This window comes from Mustelus asterias, chromosome 6, assembly GCF_964213995.1.
Source record: "Mustelus asterias chromosome 6, sMusAst1.hap1.1, whole genome shotgun sequence".
NCBI lineage: Eukaryota > Metazoa > Chordata > Chondrichthyes > Carcharhiniformes > Triakidae > Mustelus > Mustelus asterias.
This window is the reverse complement of record NC_135806.1, coordinates 4,305,381-4,327,700: the sequence shown is the minus strand read 5'-3', so window position 1 is coordinate 4,327,700 and position 22,320 is coordinate 4,305,381. Positions and strand designations below refer to the sequence as shown.

General features: G+C 44.1%; 2 protein-coding genes across 2 annotated transcripts in view; both read right to left on the bottom strand.

Annotated features, from left to right (window-relative positions):
* The window catches only part of prrc1 (proline-rich coiled-coil 1), a 30,287-nt gene extending 17,704 nt beyond the window's left edge, over positions 1-12,583 (bottom strand). Inside the window, exons 1-4 of the mRNA XM_078214022.1 lie at positions 12,511-12,583; positions 8,002-8,114; positions 5,057-5,452; positions 3,818-3,963 (exon numbers count right to left, since the gene is read on the bottom strand). Of these exons, the coding sequence (XP_078070148.1) occupies positions 3,818-3,963; positions 5,057-5,452; positions 8,002-8,092 (633 nt within the window). The 5' untranslated portion in view covers positions 8,093-8,114; positions 12,511-12,583. The remainder of the gene's footprint in view (positions 1-3,817; positions 3,964-5,056; positions 5,453-8,001; positions 8,115-12,510) is intronic.
* Positions 12,584-16,024: 3,441 nt separating this feature from the next.
* The window catches only part of megf10 (multiple EGF-like-domains 10), a 165,563-nt gene continuing 159,267 nt past the window's right edge, over positions 16,025-22,320 (bottom strand). Inside the window, exons 24-25 of the mRNA XM_078213956.1 lie at positions 20,785-20,991; positions 16,025-17,638 (exon numbers count right to left, since the gene is read on the bottom strand). Coding sequence (XP_078070082.1) covers positions 17,478-17,638; positions 20,785-20,991 — 368 coding nt within the window. The 3' untranslated portion in view covers positions 16,025-17,477. The remainder of the gene's footprint in view (positions 17,639-20,784; positions 20,992-22,320) is intronic.

The window sequence follows — 22,320 nt, the reverse complement described above, 5'->3', positions numbered from 1 at the left end:
GCTTTGGCTTCCAATTAAAACTAAAGAACAAAGGAAAGCCTCTGGGAAGCGAGTCTCCAGTTGCTAATCAACACCCTTGATACTATATATTTGACACCCCACTACCCTCACTAAGCATTATCGAAACAGTTAACCAACTCCCACACATACAAACACCTTTGTCCAACATGAACATAACTATAGGTTCCTTCCAGGCACAGAAACATTAAACTTGTTTCTGTAGTGTAGTGGTTAACACATTCGCCTGACATGCGAAAAGGCCCAGGTTCGAAACTGGGCAGAAATATTCATTAATTGTTCCTGTGCTGTAATTTTCTTTGTCCTTGCCGGAAGGGTAGGAGGTTTTAGTTAAGTTGGACAGCATGGTTGGTGCAGACTTGGAGGGTGAAGGGCCTGTTCCTGTGTTGTAATTTTTTTTCTAAACCCACCTATAACTTTTACTTTTTTCCAAGGTTTACTGATACAAATATAAATCCTTAAAAAAACTTTAGTTCCCAACACTAGGTAAAGCAGCCTTTTCGGAATTCTCTTTTGGATTCATGGTCACTGGTTCTAGTCTCCCACACTGATGGAAACATTATCTCTATGCCTACCCTTTCAAACCTCTTCATTATTTTGAAGACATCTATTAGGCTACCCCTCAGTCTTCTCTTTTCCAGGGAAAAAGAGCCACATTGTTCAGATTGTCTAGGCATAACCTCACAGTTATGGTATGATTCCTGTCAATCTTTTTGTGCAACTTCTCCTGTGCCTCCATACCCTTTTTGTAATAATGTGGCCTGAACTATGCTACTGGATGGGTGATATGGTACCAACATCAAAGCGATGAAACTATGGTCCCTATTTACATCACAATAAAAATAGCCAATTCTCCATCGGTTTCTCTCCCCAGGGAAAAAATTCTTACTCCGTGCTGTCCGCTTATCGCATAACACAAGGGCTGGATTTTGTTTTTCAAATGAAGTCAGCAGTGTATTTTTTCATTGTAAAATAAATACCATTGCAAACTATCGGCTGCACTATTACAACCACCCCAATCCCATTTCTGATGTTGATTTATTAGTGTGCATTGCTACTAATCCAGTGCGCTGTATTTCTCAGCATACTCCACACTGTTTATTCATGCGAACGTGATTCACCCACTGGGACACAAGATGGTCAGTATAATGGCGCAACATCTTGACAGTGCTCAACTGTTGCTTTTGGTGCAAGAGACACGACCAAGTGTAGTTACTTACAGGGACTTTGTTTAACTGCCATAAACAACGTGCAATCTGGCGAATGAACACAGCTGTTTCTGGAATAAAGAGAGCACTAAAGGCACTATAACCAGGCCCATCTTAATTGTGGATATTTTAAGCAGCAAGTGCTGTTGTTTCTTCATATCCTTAATGCATACGCACCACACACACATACACAGCAAAGGTCCCTTTGTTTGTACATTCTCCAGTTACCCACTGAAACCAACTTCCTGAACCTCAACACTGACATCTGGGTCTAATTCTACAATTTAATTTGATGCAATTTTTTTTAAAGAAGCTACAAGGGTCCCAAAGGTTCTCAGCCTTTTCATTTGTAGGCACAAGGCGGCCACAAGTTTGGTGGGCAGGCTTACGTTCCTGGACCATTGTTCAAAGTCTGCTGAAGGCTACAATAGCTTTGACAATTCATGTATGCATCGTGTTGTCAATGAAGACAGCTTGAGAGCATGTGATGCCAGGATAAATTAACTTATTCACCGCTGATAGGTTCTAGTCATGGACTAAAACATTGGGCTCGAGATAGGACTTTCCTGGAATAGACAGGTATGCTACAATCAGCATGAAGATGAAGTAAAGTTGCAGTTAGGCCACATTGCAGTGGAGAACAAGGCCACGCTGCAACGCATGTTCTGCTCTGAACCAACAGGTAATGCACATTCAAACAGGAAATTGCAATGTATGTTCTTGGAGAGCTTGGTCTTTGCCTGCAATCACCTCAAATTGAGCAGCTTTCTACCCATGCAATGTCTGATTTCAATACCAGGATCCCCATCATGGGAGACATCAGACAGTACAGCAGTGAAAAGCATGAAGAGGGTTGGTGCTAGCACACAGTCTTGTTCAATTCAATTAGTGACTGGGAATTGGTCAGACTCACATTCACCCACGACACGGACAAACATGTCATCTTGGAACTGTTGAAATATTGAGATGAATTTCTGAGTACAGCCAAATTTCTCCACAACCTTCCAAAGGGCCCTCACGGCTGACTGTGTCAATGGCCTTGCTCAGGTCAACAAAGATGGTGTGGAAGTCCATGGTCTCTTTTTGACCTTTCTCAAAGCTTTCAAAAACTCAGAATACCATATCAGCGGTTTCTCAAGCTTTCCTGAAGCAGCATTTTTTTTTTTACTCTCTGGGATCAGGTCCTGATGTTGTACTGAGTGGTTCAAAAGGATTCTGACAGAGATTTTGCCGGATGTGGAGAGGAGTATGATTCCTCTATGGTTGCTGCGAGATTGGCGAGTTCCTTTCCTTATGTACAGCTGGACAATGGAGACAGCTCTGTATTTTTGTGGGATAGTTCATTCCTCCCACATGGGCTGAAGAGGTTCAGTGAACATTGACCTTCCGACCTCATGCTGGGATAGCATCAGCTGCTGGATTTGTCATTTCTATCAGCGTAGGAGAGTCGTCACGAGAACAATTGATGGGAACCTGTAGCAGCCTGATTGTTCCTTCACTGATGGAGGATGGTCGATCAAAGATGTGATTAAAATACCCTGCCCTTTCTAGAATTTGAGCTTTTTCTGTGAGCAGTGTTGATTCATCGACACCAAGGATAGAACCGGTAGACCAGGGCCTGTGGACAGATTTCAGAGCGCTGCAGAATCTCTCATCAGCACCAAGATTGGTTCAATGAAAATACTGACATAATACAGAAGCTGCAGGAGGAGCATCATTGCTCCTACAGGGTTTCCCTCCAAGAAACTATGCCTACTGAAACATCCTCAGGACTGTCCAATGTATACTCAGATTAAAGACACTTGGCTGAACTGAATTATTAACAGAGATAAATGGTAATTACTGTCTATAGCCTCAATGGTTTTGAAAAAATTCATTTTACAATGGGGCAACACAGTGGCAAGCACTGATGCCTGACAGCACCAGCGACCCAGGTTCCATTTCAGCTTTGGGTAATGGTCTGTGTAGACTTTATACGCTCTCCCTGTATCTGCATGGGTTTCCTCCAAGCGCTCCAGTTTCCTCCGACAGTCGAAGATGTACAGGTTAGGTCAATTGGCCATGTTAAATTGCCCCTTGTCAGGGGATTAGCAAGGTAAATACGTGGGGTTACAGGGATAGGGCCTGGGTGGAATTGTTGTCGGTGTAGACTCGATGGACTGAATGGCCAGCTGCTCTGCATGGATTCTATGAAGTCAGAGTGTCATTTTTTTGCGAGGCGGATTGGTGTTGGAGATTCAAAACAAAATGAAAGTTTTGTTTTAAACTTTTCCTCTCCTAATTTCCCTTCTCAATCTTTATTTCTCTTTCCGTACACAATTTAATTCTAATTTATAATTCCTGGTTTGTACTTCTTGGTTTAGACTCTGGTTCTCTCTCTAAGGATTCTTCAATCTCACTGGTTGAAGAACCTTGCTGTTACTTGTCCTGCTCACAGACACCACAGAGTATCAGCATGGATCAAATGCCCAGTTAGAGCAAGTTTCCACTTAAAAGTCTGGGTAAACTCTGTGGATCAGTACCAGCAAGGTGAACGGAGGACATCACTTGTCTACATAATCCTGGTGAAATGCTACTCGTCTGGTGCCTACCTTAAAAAAGCCCCACAGTCCTCCTCCAGAGGAACTTTGGTCAAAGTGGACAGGCATCCTGGGATCTTCAGTCTCCTCCGGGAAAGTGATGGAAGGGCCACCTCGAGCAGGAGCAGTGGTCTGAGTCATTGGACTTGCTCCAACTCCTGTCAAAAATAAATAAGGAACTTTAGGAACCAAATTTGCCATGTTTACGCTTGGCAGAAATAATTTCAGAACAAGAATGCTAATAAGATTCAACACACGGTGCTTTGAAAAAAAAAAATCAGCCAGAATTCCTGTTCTGGACTGCTAAACAGTAACCCCTGGTGAAAGGCAGGTAAGGAGATATTCAACTCTGTTTTAATGCTGAAAACACATTTAATAAAGCATCATTAAATCAAACTATTTTCTTTAATGTTGTTACCCAAGACAAGTAAGCCCTTTTGTCAACCCTTAAGCATGGACACCATAGAAATCATAGAAACCCTACAGTGCAGAAGGAGGCCATTCGGCCCATCGAGTCTGCACCGACCACAATCCCACCCAGGCCCTACCCCCACATATTTACCCGCTAATCCCTCTAACCTACGCATCTCAGGGGCGATTTTAACCTGGCCAATCAACCTAACCCGCACATCTTTGGACTGTGGGAGGAAACCGGAGCACCCGGAGGAAACCCACGCAAACACGAGAAGAATGTGCAAACTCCACACAGACAGTGACCCGAGCCGGGAATCGAACCCGGGACCCTGGAGCTGTGAAACAGCAGTGCTAACCACTGTGCTACCGTGCCGCCCTATTGTACTCCTAGTGTACCATGCTGGAAGAGCACTACGATAGCAAAATCCAGTTCTACTGGGGAGTAACTAATTAAACTGGAGTCATAGGGATCTTATGGTAGTACAAAATAAAGACCAGTATCACAAAGGAGGGTCCGAACCAGGATGTGGGGCTGGGTGGGAAGAATAAAAATAACTGTTACTCTTTCCTTCTCAGAAACTACCTTCACCTCAATACAAAATTATGTCCCATTGCCTTTAACCAACTTTACTGGAACATTGATAGGCCCTGTGCCAACGGTTACTAAAGACTTTTTCGGGGTATGGTACAGGGGAAGGGAAAAGGTTTTGAATTTGCCTGTCAACTAGTGTTAAAAGATTTATCTTACATAAAATTGACAATATTAAACACCATGCACAATTTTCAACATGGGAAAATGCAAACTACAAAAATGGAACATTAAAATTAAACTACCACCTGTGACGGATGAAGAAAAGGTTGGCATCAGTGGGGTTTGAGGGGTTCGACCAGCGTGACCTCGGGTGATGTCGTAATTGGCAGCCATGGAGAAACCAGTGATGGGTGGACCTACGGGAGGTGCAGAAAAGACAGGACCAGCAGGAGAGCCCATAGGAGGTACTGAAGGAGGAAAGCTAATGGGACTGCTGTAAGCTGCGGTCCCAGAATGAGCAACAGCCGGATGAATGGGGGAGGCAACAGCAGAAGTCCCCACAGTCAGGGGTGTGGAAGACCTGGCAGGAGGCATGTGAACTCGAGGAGGTGTGGAAAAGGTTGAGGGAGGTATGGAAAAGGTTGAGGGAGGTATTGGAGGGATAGAGCTGGTGATGGGATTAGACAAAGGACTGGATAGAACTGCAGATAGATAAGCCAAAAGAGAAACAAAAAAAGTGAAATGTTTAAAAGCATATAAATCAACACTTTCATATTCCTTATATTTTTATAGAACAATGAGTAAGTTGGTCACAACACACCCAATACTGCAAACTGGCTCTATTATTTAATAAGATCATGGCTGATAACAACAGCAATGTTCCCACACAATCCCCATATCCCTGGACTTGAGTCTAAAAGTCTTGAACGCACTCAACGACTGACAATTCACTGCTCTCTGGGGTAGAAAATTCCCAAGACTCACAACTGAGTGAAGAAATTTCTTCTCAACTCAATCTGGAATAGCCACCCCCTTATCCTGAGACTATGCCGTCTAGACAGGGAAAATAGCTTTTTAGCACCCATCCAATCAAGGTAGTATAGGCCCATTCAACTCAATCTTCCCCAAGAGGCCAACAACCTCCATCCCAGGTATCAACCAGTAAACTGTCATCATTGCTTGTCTAAGGCAAGTATGTCCTTTCTTTGATATAAAAACCAAAACTGCAATACTCCAGGTCCAGCCTCACCAAAGCCCTGTACAATTACAGTAAGGCTTCTTTACTCTTGCAACCGTATTGCCTTTTAATAAAAGTCAACATGCCCTGTGTTTCCTAACTGTTTGTTGTATCTTTCGTGTACAAGAATATCCAATTCCCTCTGAATGTCAACACTTAATAATTTCACACCACTTAAAACAAAAAAGTCTGTTTCTTTCCTTCTAAAGTGAACAACCTCACTTTTCTCCACATATCTACCACCTCTTCCCCACTCATTGAACCTCTCCATAACCCTTTGCAACATGTGGCCTCTGCACAACTTACCTTCCCACCTAGTTTTGTGTCACCAGCAAACTTGGATACATCATGCCTGGTACCTTCAACGTCATTCATGTAGAATATGACTAGCTGAGGTCCATGTACTGTTCCCCGTGGCGCTCCACGAGCGACAGTCTGACAACCTGAAAATTACCTGTTTATTCTCACTGTTTCCTGTCCACTAACAAATCCTCTACCCAGGTGAACATATTACCCCAACCCCCTTATGGAACAACCTTTTCTATTGCATTTTGTGTCCAAATATACCATTTTCACTGCTCTCCCTTTATCTACCCTCCAACCTCAAAAAAATCTTTCATTCCCTTTCATAAATCCATGCTCGCTCTGCCTAATCATATTTTTGATTGTCTATGAGCCTTGTTGATGAGCTATCCCAGTAGTTCCCTGACAAATGATGTCAGTTTGCCATTTCTAAGCTCCACCCCAATAGTACGCAATATAAACCTGTAAGGCAGTCAAACTCTCAAGGAGTCAATTTGGAAAATAAAACATTAAAACCGTAATCCAGCGCAGAAAGAACTTAAGATGGACTAGAATGCATAAAACATATTTCCATTCAGTACTAAGCAACTGTGACACCTCATTGTAAAGTACTGAGCCCTTTGAATACAAATTCTTTGCTGTGAGGAAAGGTATGTGGAGATGCTCAGATATTAGTTAACAGAAAATTTAGCCTCACAACTGGCTTCAAATGTAAATAGTTTTGAAAGATTGAATCCATGTTAAAGAACTCCACAGTCGAATACAGTTTGCTTATAAAGACCTCCTGAGGAAATGCACAGGTTTGTTATTTCAGCAAAGTATATGATTTAAAAAGGTTCAGTAAAACATTGCATCTTGTCCAAATATAGTCACAGTTTCATCTATAATGTCTCAAGACACAAATTACAGCAGAGGTAGATTAATTGGCTATATCTTAACCAACACCATGTTCTGTGATCCATTTTTTCTCTTTCCCTTTAGAGTCTGGCTTTTTGAATACTTAAATTCTATTTTATGTGACATTGCAGCTTCTGCCTCCATAGCAACTTGGGGTAAAATGCTCCATAAGCTTAAAATGAAGAACTGTTCAAACTTTCTCCTTTCAATTTTACAGCTAATAGAAATTTGAATCACAGAATTCTACAGCACAGGAACAGGCCATTCAGCCCATCAATTTCATGCTGCTGCTTGCACTTCACACAAACCTCATCTCAACCTATTAGCGTTTTCCTTAATCCCTTGTGCACTTATCCAGTTTCCCATTGAATGTTATCTATGTTATTCACCTCAACCACACCCTGTGGTAGCCAGTTCCACATACACTGGATGAAAGAGGCTTTTCCTGATTTCCCTATTGGATTTATAAGTAAGATGGTTATGGTTTCTACTTTTGGATTTGGAAAATCATCCTCTCCTATATCTAAACTCTTATAACTAATTTTCTAACAAAATCATTCACTCTTAACACAGTCAATTATACAGAAGATCCCTTAATCCAATTAAACATTATGACATCGATCTCATTTTTCCATAATGACATTTAGAATCTTTAATATGTTAGGAAAAATAGAAAACAGATCTACATGAACGTCTGCCAAGGTAGACTTAGTTCATTTAATTAGTTCTAATTTATTCATTGGTATTCACATGGTATCTATACTCAGAGATTCTACATCTGAAGGGTCACTTTGAAATTTTAAACAATGGTACCTGTGGGGGGCGGGGGACTGCTTGTAGTCACCAAAGTGTTAGGTGGTGGGGTACTGGGGGGAGTCGTCTCAATCCCACTTTCCTCCATCATTTTTTTCTTCAATCACAATTTTCTGTGTACACAAAAAAAGTAAAGAGATGTGGTCCACCCACAAGCACAAATACATATACAATAAAAGGTTGCAGTATGTTTCGCAACTTCAGAACTGCTCGGACAGAAGTATCGGCACTTGTTTCATAGTCACTGGCAAAAGAAGCAAAGAACTAGTGGGGAGTTAGGGGGAAATGTTTTAGGCGGGGAGTTGTGATCTGGAATTCACTGCCTGAAAAAGGGGAGTGGAAGCAGATTCAATAGTAACTCTAAAAAAAGGGGAATTGTTAAAATATATTCAACTTTAACAAAGCCAACATTTATTGCCCACAAGGAGGTTTTGGTGAGCCATCTTCTCAAACTGCCACAATCCACGTGGTGTAGATACATCCAGTGTTGTTAAGAATGGCGGTCCAGAATTTTCACTCAGCGACAGTGAAGGAACAGCGACAGATTTCCAAGTCAGGATGGTGAGTGACTTGGAGGGGAACTTGCAGGTGTGGTGTTAGCATGGATTTGCTGCCCTTGACCTTCAAGGTGCTAGTGGTCACAGGTTTGGAAGGTGGTGTCAAAAGGAGCCTCGAGTTGCTGCAATGCATCTTGTAGATGGTGCGCACTGCTGTTACAGTGCATCAGTGGTGGAGGGAGCAAATAAGAACCGACATATGTACAATTGGTCAAAGGGCCCTGTCCTGCACGCTATGGAATTTCAATCTTTCCAGTGTTAAATTTTCCATACAAATTGTAATTCTCCATTTTGTCACCACCTTGTTTATATCATGCATCAAGCGCAATTCAAAATGCTTCCCCATATGAGAACAGCCAAGTTCTGTCAGAATTGTACTCATTAACATTTGGAATTACTATACTCCCCTCAGAGTTGCTTCCAAAGTAGATTATCCTGCACACATGCATTGCTCTTCTCTCTCTCCCTCCGCCCCCCCCACATTGCGTTTGGTCTGTTCAGGAACAGTGGGTCCCAAGAGTGGCAAGAATGATGCTAGACCTTCTGTAACGCCTACTGGCAAATCTAAGTTTAGGCTTCCAAAGCAAATTTGAACCACAAATCACAAATGAGGGAAACCCAGAAATGAAGGCAGGTTTAAATGGTAAAATAATGGCTAATCTAGGCCACTTCTATCAGCAAAAAATGTCTTGCTGCTCGACTATATTTTGACTTGTAAACAAAGTAGATAGTGAAACTTCATTGATTTTCCAAGGTTTTTTTTGTGTCCAAGCAGAAGGAAGCTCACTAATAAAAAAACTAAACCATATGACAGCAGAGGAAGCACTTTAAAAAAAAATAGAAAATGGTAGGAGGACAAAAAAAATGGGAGCCCAACAATACCTAGATGTCAAAAATAACTGCAACCTCATCAAATTCAAATGGCATAAAGTAACAGTAGGACAGATGATGGAGTCACAAACATTTACAGAATGATTAAGAATTGCAATTGAACTTTCACTGCATACTGGGCCAATCCCCAATAACTTTACAGCTTGTATGTTACAGAAATGGGCTCAATAATCGTTTTCTAAAAGAGCTCCTGCAACATGGAATCAATTAAAAGCCAAGTGTCAATGCGTTCCCGGATGTTTATTGGATCAGTGCAGCCAGCTAAGTAATAGTGAGGTGTTTTCACTCATCACCCATAATAACTTGTGGCTTTATATTTTTCTTCCGGTTACTAATTAAATTAGATGATTCATTGCAGGGCACGCTGCCTGCTACCCTGAAGGTGGCTGTTAAGCATGAGGGACAAACTTCCAGAGGTGCCCAGACGTTAATGCCCAAATGACCATACAGCACATGTATTCTGGTGAATTGTTCCAACAGTTTATGGGTTGAAAAGTAGAAGAAATTAGGTGGAGTCTGACTACTTGTGTGAAACATTCACATTTGTCTGTTTTGACAAAAGTTACCAATGTCATCTAAATTCTCATCCCTAAATAGGAAAACCAAGCACTCCCCTATTGAACAGTTACTATAAGGCGGATCGGTGATCAGACACAGGGTCCCTTTGCTCACCACGTTACTCATCACAGCACTTAGTGCAGATGCACAATGCTCGAATATAAAGACCGGTTGGTTGGGAGAGAAACCTGAAGCATTCTGTCCTTCTAGATCCAGACACAAAGATTATCCTCTCTCTGCCCTCCTTAGAACCTACCACTTTAATGAAGCATTTTGGTCATCTGCCCCAACATCACCATGAGTGATTGATGTTAAATTTGGCATTATAATCCTCTGAAGTGCCATAGGATGTTTTATTCTAAAGGTACTATATAAATGCAAATTGCTGAAGAACCAAAGTCACGGGGCGGCACAGTGGCAAGCACTGCTGCCTCACAGCGCCAGGGACCCAGGTTCAATTCTTGGCTTGGGTCACTGTCTGCACGTTCTCCCTGTGTCTGTGTGGGTTTCCTCTGGGTGCTCCAGTTTCCTTCCGCAGTCCGAAAGATGTGCTGGTTAGGTGCGTTGGCCATGCTAAATTCTCCCTCAGTGTACCCGAACAGGCGCCGGAATGTGGTGACTAGGGGATTTTCACAGTAACTTCATTGCAGTGTTAATGTAAGCCTACTTGCGACTAATCAATAAACTTTAAAGTCACACTATGGGAAAACTCTGGTAAGCCACAATTTTAAAAAACAGTCATTACAAAGAGCAGCAGAAAACATCCTTTGATTCAAGGTTATAATTAAAAGGTGAACATACAGGATATGCAAACAGAACATACAGACCCTGAATATTAGACCCTCAATATTCGATAAATAAGGCTGCAGGATATCTGAGGGTGAAGATGACTTTTATAAGGATAATGACAACACACATATAGCTGTATGAGTGCAGCGACTAAAAGCATTCAACTTAAATATCTAGATATTATCCAATATCAGCCCACTTGAATGGTAAGCCTTCTGCTCAACATAAATGCTTCCACCAACATTACACTGCAGCTACAGGAAGCACCAACTGCAAAACCATCTGCAGCAAATTTTCAAACTGGCATCAAAAACATCTTCCAACCTGGCGATTGTTGCCACCAAGAATATCTGTTCCCCAACTAAAATGCCCAAATTCTTTACTGCACACCATTAGTAGCCTGCAGAACTACATCACTACTTTCTAGGGATAAAAAGGAAGGGGTAGTGAATGCAGACACCAAATATTTTCACAAAATCTCAGGGATCTACACCCTCCGCCCAGCTTAAAACCAATTATAGTGGATCTCTGAGTAGTGAATTGGGTAGTCGCAAAGTTATCGAGATGTAAGCTAGTAACTTGGGACAGTGAGAAAGCACGTTCAGGTATTTGGATAGCTCCAAGTAGGTAGACAGAGGCAAAAACTTGAATTGTACAACACGTTTCACATTCTCAAAGCACTTTACAATCAAGTACTTTTTGAAGTGCAGTTATTGCTGTAATGTAGGAAACACAGCAGCCAATCTGCACAGAGCAAGTTCCCACACATACTAATCTGATAAACCTCGGGGACCTGTTTTAGTGATTTTGGTTGAGGGATGAATATTCACCAAGACACCAATGATAATTCCTCTGCCCATCTTTGAAACAGTCTGTCTCTACTGAAGGGGCAGAAGGAGCCTCGAGTCTAAAATCTCAGACAAAAGATGGCACATCCGACACTGCAGCCCTCCCTAAACTCTGGAATCCGCTCCTTAAACATCTCTGCATCACCTCTGAAACACTGCTCAGAGCATAAACATCAAACTTTTGGTTGCCCCAACATCCCCCTAATGTGACGCCATGTCTGATAATGTTCATGTGATACAGCTCGGTCTGTTTTACAGGAGACATCTCCACATCATTACAGGAGACAGACACACACACAGTGGTCGTAGTGGGGGTGCTGGCGCTCCCCCCGGGGCCCTGTCCCCCGCTCCCCGCGGCCCTGTCCCCCGCTCCCCTGTCCCCCGCTCCCCGCTCCCCCGCTCCCCTGTCCCCCGCTCCCCTGTCCCCCGCTCCCCGCTCCCCCGTCCCCCGCTCCCCGCTCCCCCGTCCCCCGCTCCCCCGTCCCCCGCTCCCCTGTCCCCCGCTCCCCTGTCCCCCGCTCCCCGCTCCCCTGTCCCCCGCTCCCCGCTCCCCGCTCCCCTGTCCCCCGCTCCCCGCTCCCCTCTCCCCCGCTCCCCGCTCCCCTCTCCCCCGCTCCCCTGCTCCCCGCTCCCCTGCTCCCCGCTCCCCTCTCCCCCGCTCCCCTGTCCCCCGCTCCCCGCTCCCCTGTCCCCCGCTCCCCGCTCCCCTCTCCCCCGCTCCCTGCTCCCCTCTCCCCCGCTCCCCGCTCCCCTCTCCCCCGCTCCCCGCTCCCCTCTCCCCCGCTCCCCGCTCCCCTCTCCCCCGCTCCCCTGTCCCCCGCTCCCCTGTCCCCCGCTCCCCTGTCCCCCGCTCCCCTCACTCTTACCTCCCTCTCCGCGCCTCAATCCGGGCTCTCCCTGTTCCGGACAAGATGGCGCCGTCTCCAGGGTAACGTCAGCGCCACGTCAGCAGCGGGACCCGCAGAGCCTGCCACGTCCCTGCCATCCGCCTTAAAAGGGTAAGGGTGGTGGGCCCCACACTGACCACCCCAAAGGGTAAGGGTGGTGGGCCCCACACTGACCACCCCATGGACAGCCATTGATCACCCCCACACACTCTCACAGCAACCCATAGACACCCCCCCACACACACACACACTGACATCTTTAGTGCCCCCATACACCCTCACAGACACCCCCACTGACACCTTTAATGCTCTCCACACTCTCACAGACACCCCCCCCACACACGCTGACACCTATAATCCCTCACACATGCACTTTCACAGATCCTCATGCCCCCACCTCCCCCCAGCCCCACACACAAAATCCTGGAATACCCTACCTAACAGCACTGTGGCTGTACCTTTTTTATATTAATTCGTGGGACCTGGGCGTCGTTGGCTAGACAGCATTTATTGCCCATCCCTAGTTGTCCTTGAGAAGGTGGTGGTGAGCTGCCTTCTTGAATCGCTGCAGTCCACGTGTTGTGGGTTGACCCACAATACCATAAGGGAGGAAATTCCAGGATTTTGACCCAGCGACTGTGAAGGAACGGCGATATATTTCCAAGTCAGGATGGTGAGTGGCTTGGAGGGGAACTTGCTGGCGGTGGTGTTCCCAGGTATCTGCTGCTCTTGTTCTTCTAGGTGGAAGTGGTCAACATGAAGACAACATAAGTTCAAAAAGGCAACTCACCTTATACCTTTCCAAGAACAATTAGAGCTTGGGAATAAATGCTGGCCTCGCCAGGGACACCCACATCTCGTGAACTCCTTGCCACAGAGAGCTGTGGGGGCAGAGTCCTTCTGTATATTTAGAGCTGAGATAGATTTTTGATCAGTAAGGGAATCAAGGGTTATGGGAAAGGGCAGGAAAGTAGATATGAGGAATGTCGGGACAGCCATGATCCTATTGAATGGCAAAGCAGGCTCGAGGGGCCAAATGGCGTACTCCTGTTCCTATTTCTTATGGTCACATGGTCATGAAAGAATAATGACACCATAGACATCACCTCTGCTCCCCCATACATCTATTGATCCCCCCCACACACAGTCTTACTGACACATATAGACTATCCCACACACTCTCATAGATACAAACACCCACCCCCAACTCACACACACACACACACACACACTCTCAGTGACACCCACAGATATGGGCAGGACATGGGCGGCACGGTGGCACAGTGGTTAGCACTGCTGCCTCACAGCCCCAGGGACTCGGGTTCGATTCTGGACTCGGGTTCGATTCCAGCCTCGGTCACTGTCGGTGTGGAGTTTGCACGTTCTCCCCGTGTCTGCATGGGTTTCCTCCCACAGTCCAAAGATGTGCAGGTTAGGTTGACTGGCCATGTTAAATTGACCCTTATTATCAGGAGGATTAGGAGGGTAAATATGTGGGGTTATGGGAATAGGGCCTGTGTGGGATTGTAGTTGGTGCAGACACGATGGGCCAGATGGCCTCCTTCTGCATTGTAGGGACTCTGATACCTGGCCAATGTTCCATATTGCCAGGTAGATGCCCCTGTTGTAATTGTACTGGAACAGCTTGGCCAGGGCACACAGTTTGTTCTGGAGCACAATTACAGTACTGCAATTGGAGTGGTTGCCAGTACCCATAGCCTTCGCCATATTGCATGCATTCAGCTATTTCTTAATATCATGTGGAGTGAATCAAATCACAGGTTGGTATCTGTGGCACTGGATCAGGAGAAGGATCATCCACTTGGTACCTTCCAGTTGAAGATAGCTGCAAACGCTTCAGCTTTGTCTTTTGCACTGATGCTTCTGGGCTTCCTCATCATTAAGGATGGGGATATTTGTGGAGTCTCCTCCTCTCATTAGCTGTTTGACTGTCCACTGCCATCGGAGCCACACGGTGGCACATGGACCCGGGTTCAATTCCAGCCTTGAGTCACTGTGTGGGGTTTGCACATTCTCCCCATGTCTGTGTGGGTTTTCTCTGGGTGCTCCAGTTTCTTCCCACACTCCAAAGGTGCATGGATTTGGCGGATTGGTCATGCTAAATTGCCCCTTGGTGTCCAAAGGGGCAATTTATGGGGTTAAGGGGATAGGGCAGTGGGGAGGGTAAGACTCTGTCAAAGAGTCGGTGAAGACTTGATGGGCCGAATGGCCTCCTCCTGCACTGTAGTGATTCTATGGGGTGAATTTTCCTGTGCTGCCGGCCACAGGAATTGGAATGGGCGAGGGGCGTACTATGGAAAGGTCTGTTGACCTCGGTTTCAGGGTGAACATGGCCGGAAAATCCCACCCAGTGATTTGCACCTGGGTGTGACAGGACTGCAGAGCTGTGATCTGATCCCCTGGTTGTGGGATTACATTGCTCAATTGCACACTGCTTCTACCATTGGGCATGGACATAGTCTTGTGTGTAGCTTCACTCTTTCGACATCTCAATTTCGGTTATCATCTCATGAGTGTCCACTTTGAGCTTCTGGATTGGTGCTGAATCTATCCCATTTAGCACGGTGATAATGCCACACAACACACTGGAGGAACTTCATCTCCACAAGGACTGTGCAATGGTCAGTCTGACCAACACTGTCATGGACAGATTCTTCTGTGGGAGGTAAACTGGTGAGGGTGAAGTGAAGTAGGCTTTTCTCTCTCTCGTTGGTTTTCTCACCACCTGGCGGAGACTCAGCCTGATAAAAATGTCTTCAGGGCTCAGCCACTCCCAGTACCACTGACAAGCCTAACATCTATTGTCTATCACTAATTAAAGGAGTGCTAATAAGTGTCAATTTAACATCCTTGTCAGCGACACCCACATCACATGAATGAATAAAAACCGGTTCAATTTTTATGCCTGAACATGGCAAAATTATGAATGTGTATAGTTCCCATCTCCATAATCTCAAAAGGGGACAGCAACAGTGAGGAGGATGCAAAGGAGATTTACAAGGCTGGCATTGCACTGAGGGTTGTTTACCAGGAGTAGAAGCAGACGCTCAAGCCTGTTCCATTATCTCATTTAGATTATGACTAATCTGTACCTTCAAATGAGGGCGGCACGGTGGCACAGTGGTTAGCACTGCTGCCCAACAGTGTCAAGGACCTGGGTTCAATTCTGGCTTTGGGTGACTGTCTGTGTGGAGTTTGCACATTCTCCCCGTATCTGCGTGGGTTTTCTCCGGGTGCTCCGGTTTCCTCCCACAATCCAAAGATGTGCAGATTAGGTGCATTGGCTGTGATAAATTGCCCCTTAGTGTCAGGGGGATTAGCGAGGGAAATATGTGAGGTTATGAGGTTAGGGCCGAGATGGAATTGTTGTCAGTGCAGACTCGATGGGCCAAATGGCCTCCTTCTGTACTGTAGGGATTCTATGAAAACTGAAATGGGGTGACATTTGTACGTACAGAGACATAGACCAAAGACTCTTTTCAAGAGTAAGTTTTATTGGAAAGCTGATGGCAAACACTCTATACATAAAAAGTAGCAGATATAATGCTTAAAGAGCAGAAGGGGGATGGAGAGATTTAGTGCTGTTTTCATTTGGGGTAAATGAATATGAATAAAATACTTCCATTTTATTTATGCTTTAAACTGGTTGAGAAAAAGAACATAAATAACGTAATAAAAAGATTATCATTCGGGTAAAGGAAGTGGTGTTTGTGCGACAGTGTATTTAATATGTCACAACACAATGCACGACTAGAGAGTGCATCAGCACTTACAAGTTAATGTTACTGACAGGCGGGATCTTCCTCTGTACAGTTTTAAGTCCATTAAACAAGTTACCACTTGTCAGTCAGTTTAACCTGGTTTTACACCTATGTACAACTTATTATACAATAACAAGACTAATAACACTGGCTCAGAAATCTGAGGCAAGGTCATAACAAAAAGCAAAAAACTTTTAAGCAGTATCGGAAGCAATGTACAGAAATGTTAATCTGAACACAGGATTAAATGCAAAAACAAAAAAAAGAGAAAGCTGCATGAGAAACACATTTTAATAATGCAGACAGTTATTGAAAGAGCAAACTCACGGCTATCTTTACAAACTTATTTCTGATGCACAAGACCAGCTTAAGCACAGCATCGGTTTTATTTTACAAAAAGCTCGCAAATAGGAACAGCAAATGGCTGTGGCCACACAGATTCAAAGGCATGTGGATCTGGCGACCTTGTGATGGAAATCTCCGTTTGATGACTGCATTTACATTGCGCGTTTTAATCACTGAATTCTGAGGTTTCATCAATTCCTCGCGCGCTTTGCTTATGATCACTTGCAGTTACCATTTGATTGTTTTGCCTCACACGTTTTCCTCAGTTAAGCCACGTTCTAGGCAGAGTATAGAGAACTAAAATATTTCTAAGCTACCTACTTCAAGAAATTACCATCAATATGTGTCATTAAATGTTAGCAATGTATACATGGAATGATTTGTTGAAAGAAAAGACTCGTGGGAGTTAAGGAATGACATGGTGGACATGTTTAGAAGGATCTCCTTTCTGGAAAGTGTTGGAAAATTAAATTCTTCAACTCACATTTTATTTGCACAATGTGATACCACACTACAATAGTTCGCTTTGAATGCCCAAATAATTCCACGTGCCTATAACGTAGACACCAGATTTAATATCAGTCCTGAAGGACATCTCAAAATAACGAAAGCAAAGAAGGACATGTAAAAAGAGGGAGTCTCTTTAGCTGTGCAGTGGCCTCCACAGTTTCCCCGCTCTTCGACTGAGCTCTGGAGGTTAAATCATCATCTAAACACGGCGAGAGCAGGTGGCAAGACACTGTCAGTGTTCTTCTGACATTTCCCGAGAGAGTTGTTCAACCTTGGCCACCTGGCAGTGGTAAATTGGCGCCAGTTGACTCATTCGTTGTCATCCATGTTCTGTGAAGGTGAAGGGCTGTTTCGGACGGGAAGCAAGTCATAATGGCACGGAATGTGACTGTTCTTGGGCAGGTCGTATGGATCCTGACCTAAGGATGCATTGTTGCAGTATGTCCCTTGGACGATGCTAACCGTTGGTTCTACAATACAAGAATATCATATTCAATCACCATGGCTATTAAACCTTAGCCTCAGAAAACATGCTGTAGTTGCTATAGTATAGAAAACCACGCCATTCTCCTCAGAGCAGAGAAGGCCATGAGGAGATCTGATAAAGGTATTTAAAATCAAGAAGGGTTTAGATAAAGAGAAACCATTTCTATTGGCTGACAGGTCAAGGATCAAAGGTGATTGACAAAAGAAACCAGAGGTAACTTGAGGAAAATCTTTTTTACACCATCAAGTGTTTAGGATTCAGAGTGCGCTGCCTTGAAAGATGATGGAAACAAAGTCAATAGCAAATTTCAAAAGGGAATTGGATACATACTTGTAAGGACAACAAAATGCAGGGATATAGGGAAGAGGCTTATTGGGTTGCTTTGAAAAGAGCTGGCACTGATTCAATGGGCTGGATGGTGTGTTTCTGTGTTTAAACAGGGTCATGCTTCAGAAGGATGTGGATGTAGAGTCACAGAATCATACAGCACAGAGGAAGACCACCTTAAGCATGTCTCCAATTCTAATTACTCCACTGTTGGTGCCTGCACCTTCAGCTGCTTGGAACTTAAGCTCATTCCCTCCTCAAACCTCTCTCACCTTCTCTCTCTCTCTCCTTCTCTCTGGTGCTCTTCAAATCCTCTCTTTGACCAAGCTTTTAGACATTTGCCATAATATCTACTTAGGAACATAGTATCAAATTGTGCCTGATAATGCTTGTTTGAATTATAGAATCACTGAATCCCTACAATGCAGAAAGAGGCCATTTGGCCCATCGAGTCTGCACCAATCACAATCCTTCCCAGGCCCTATCCCCATCACCCCACTTATTTACCCTACTAATCCCCTGACACTAAGGGGCAATTTAGCATGGCCAATCAACCTAACCCGCACATCTTTCAGACTGTGGGAGGAAACCGGAGCACCCGGAGGAAACCCACGCAGACACGGGGAGAATGTGCAAACTCCACACAGACAGAGACCCAAGCCAGGAATCGAACCCGGGTCCCTGGCACTGTGAGGCAGCAGTGTTAACCACTGCACCACTGTGCCACTATTTCATTATTTTAAAGATGCTTTATTAATGCAAGATGTTGCTATTTTTGTCATTGCAAAGGTCCTGATCAGTTCTGTTTTTCACTCTCTTCCATTTTCCTTGATCAACCGTAACCCTTTCTGTCTGCCCTTAGAAACTGTGTCATGGAACTTGACATTTCATCTGACAATAAGAACGTGAAGATACTACAAGAATATAGTTGTCTTTTTATGTTGCCTTAAGGCAGGATGAAGATAGAACAGATAGGGAAGGAGAAATTAGTTAAATGGTTTGTTTGCTGATCTCAGTTTTACTCAATAACATAACGTAAGAACATAAGAGCTAGGAGCAGGAGTGGGCCATCTGGCCCCTCGAGCCTGCTCTGCCATTCAATAAGATCATGGCTGATCTTTTCATGGACTCAGCTCTACTTACCCGCCCACTCACCATAACCCTTAATTCCTTTACTGTTCAAAAATCTATCCTTGCCTTAAAAACATTCAGCGAGGTAGCCTCAACTACTTCACTGGGCAAGGAATTCCACAGATTCACAACTCTTTGGGTGAAGAAGTTCCTCCTCAACTCAGTCCTAAATCTGCTCCCCCTTATTTTGAGGCTATGCCTCCTAGTTCTAGTTTCACCCGCCAGTGGAAACAACCTCCCTGCTTCTATCTTATCTATTCCCTTCATAATCTTATATGTTTCTGTAAGATCTCCCCTCATTATTCTGAATTCCAATGACTATAGTCCCAGTTTACTCAGTCTCCCCTCATAAGTCAACCCTCTCAACTGCAGAATCAACATAGTGAATCTCCTCTGCACCCCCTCCAGTACCAGGATATCCTTTCTCAAGTAAGGAGACCAAAACTGTACATAGTACTCCAGGTGTGGCCTCAACAGTACCTTATACAGCTGCAACATAACCTCGCTATTTTTAAACTCCATCCCTCTAGCAATGAAGGACAAAATTGTTACAACACTGGATGAGGATGAAACTGCAGACAATGGAAGGTGATAGTAAGCAGGATGCACACCTCAGGGTGGTGTATGCTTGTCAATCTGTTTGCGGACTTAATGGTCATAAAATGTCCAAAGGTAAACTCAGCAAGAACTGGACAATGTATGCTGGTTTTCAATACAGAAGGATATGAAGCTTCACTCATTGAGGAATGAGTTGTGTTCAAGCAGAGATGCCTGAAATGGTGTGAATAGTGTGATGATACTGTGCTGTTTCGATATCTTTTTATGTTTAAGGTGAGATTGCTTTAAGAGGCAGAGTTTTGTTACATAGGTCAGTTTATCTGAAAACCCGGGTACTTAATCATTTTAGCCACGTAAGTGTTTATTTTGCAGAAGGCTTAATGCCCTTTATGTTTATTTGGGATTTTAGGTATACAGAGTCGTGTGGTCAATGGGAGGAGCTAAGCTTGCACGAAAGGGCAGTTCCATTTTGATTTTAAAATAAAGAGTAGTTGCTGCCTGTGCTGATAGAAGAAAGAAATATCTCTCTGTCTCTCTCTCTCCAGAGGCTTTCTGAAAGCTCTAAGACTGTTAACCTAAGTCATAAGTAAGTATGCCTGTGTTTTGCTAACTAATTGTAAAGAGAGATTTACGTCTAGAAGATAAATATTTCTTGATTCAAACTTATGCTGGGTGAGCTGTTAAGAATTGTATCTCGTCATGTTTAAATATTGTTCAATTGTTAAAAGCTAAGCTAATTCATTTGTTATAGTTGAACTGTGTTGTTAAATAAAGTTTGTTTTGATATAAGCTCCCAGTTTAGCAACAGAATCGTGCCTGGAGTGAAACATCTTAACCTCACATTAATGCCAAAAATAGTAAATTGTTGAGGTCTAGTATGGCTTCATAATATACCTTGGGGTTTCTGACCTGGTACCCTAACAACAGACATTTTTCAATATGTTCAGGTAGCTCTTCACATGTGATTATACATTTAGGATGGTTTGTCTTACTCCGTACACAGTCTTAAGACAAATGGTTTATTTTGAAACAACAATAAATGTAGTTAATTGTCAGGTTTATTACAGTTTCTATCCTATTCACTAAAACAGTGAGGATTGCCCCGACACCTACCAACTTCATAGACATTTTTATTGGCTGAAGTTGAGTTGCCAATCTCAGCATACGGCGAATCCCTGCGAGCCGGGGACTTCATCTCAACATAACCACACTCCGAGTTTTTAGAGGTAAAAACCGGAGGGTCCTTGATGGTGGCGTATGGGTTCTCGGCGCTGTTGAGTGAGCAGGTGCTGGCACTACAGCCTGAACTCTTCACCAGATCTGAAAAATTAAAATTAAATAATTCATCAAAATCCAAAAGGCTGATTGAATTTGTGAATACATGGCAGCAGGTCAGGCGGTATCTGTGGAGACAGGAACAGAGTTAACGCTTCACCCTGATGACCGTTCATCAGAAGGGTGAAAGGTCATCGAGCAGCAACATTAACTCTGCTTCTCCCTGCACAGATGCTTCCTAACCTGCTGAATATTTCCAGCATTTTCTGTTTTTATTTCAGACTTCTGCATATTTTACTGCGGTGTTGAGAATCATGGCAGCCATGATTTATTTTGGATGGCATTCCATCAGTGGACAATCAGTTGTGCCCTCCCTCCCTAGACTCAGAGTAGAAGCTGGTAGGTTTCTAGGTACCAATGACATCAGGCGTAGTGGAGGACATGCCTCTGTCTACATCAATGGGGACGAAGTAGAAATGGTCGAGAGCTTCAAGTTTTTAGGTGTCCAGATCATCTGTCCTGGTCTCCCCATGCTGACACTATAGTTAAGAAAGCCTCTACTTTCTCAGAAGACTAAGAACATTTGGCATGTCCACTACGACTCTCACCAACTTTTACAGATGCACCATAGAAAGCCTTCTTTCTGGTTATATCACAGCTTGGTATGGCTCCTGCTCAGCCCAAGACCACAAGGAACTACAAAGCGTAGTGAATTAAGCCTAGTCCATCATGCAGACCAACCTCCCATCCATTGACTCTGTCTATACTTCCCGCAGCCTTAGAAAAGCAGACAGCATAATTAAGGATCCCACGCACCCCGGAATACTCTCTTCCACCTTCTTCCATTGGGAAAACGTTACAAAAGTCTGAGGTCACGTGCCAACCGAACAGCTTCTTCCCTGCTGCCGTCAAGCTTTTCGCACTAAGTTGATCTTTCTCTACACCTATGACTGTAACACCACATGCTGCACTCTCTCCTTTCCTTCTCTATGAACGATATGCTTTGTCCGTATAGTGCGCAAGAAACAATACTTTTCACTGTATGTTAATACATGTGACAATAATAAATCAAATCAAATCAAGTGATCGCGTGGGAAGATGGAGTTGAGGCAAAAGATCAGTCATGATCCAGTTGAATGGGACAGCAGGCTTGAGGGGCTGAATGGCCTACTCCTGCTCCTATTTGCTCTATTCCTATGAACCCCTACCTCTCCTATACCGCTCCATTAAACCCCTCCCTCCCCCATATTCCTTTCTTCCCTAAATCTCTTCCTCGTCCCTTTTATCTCTGGTCATAGGGAGAGGATATTAACACATTCACAGCTCTGTAGAACTCAGCTTCCTTGGTTTCAGTGTGTTTCTTGAGCTCTGCAG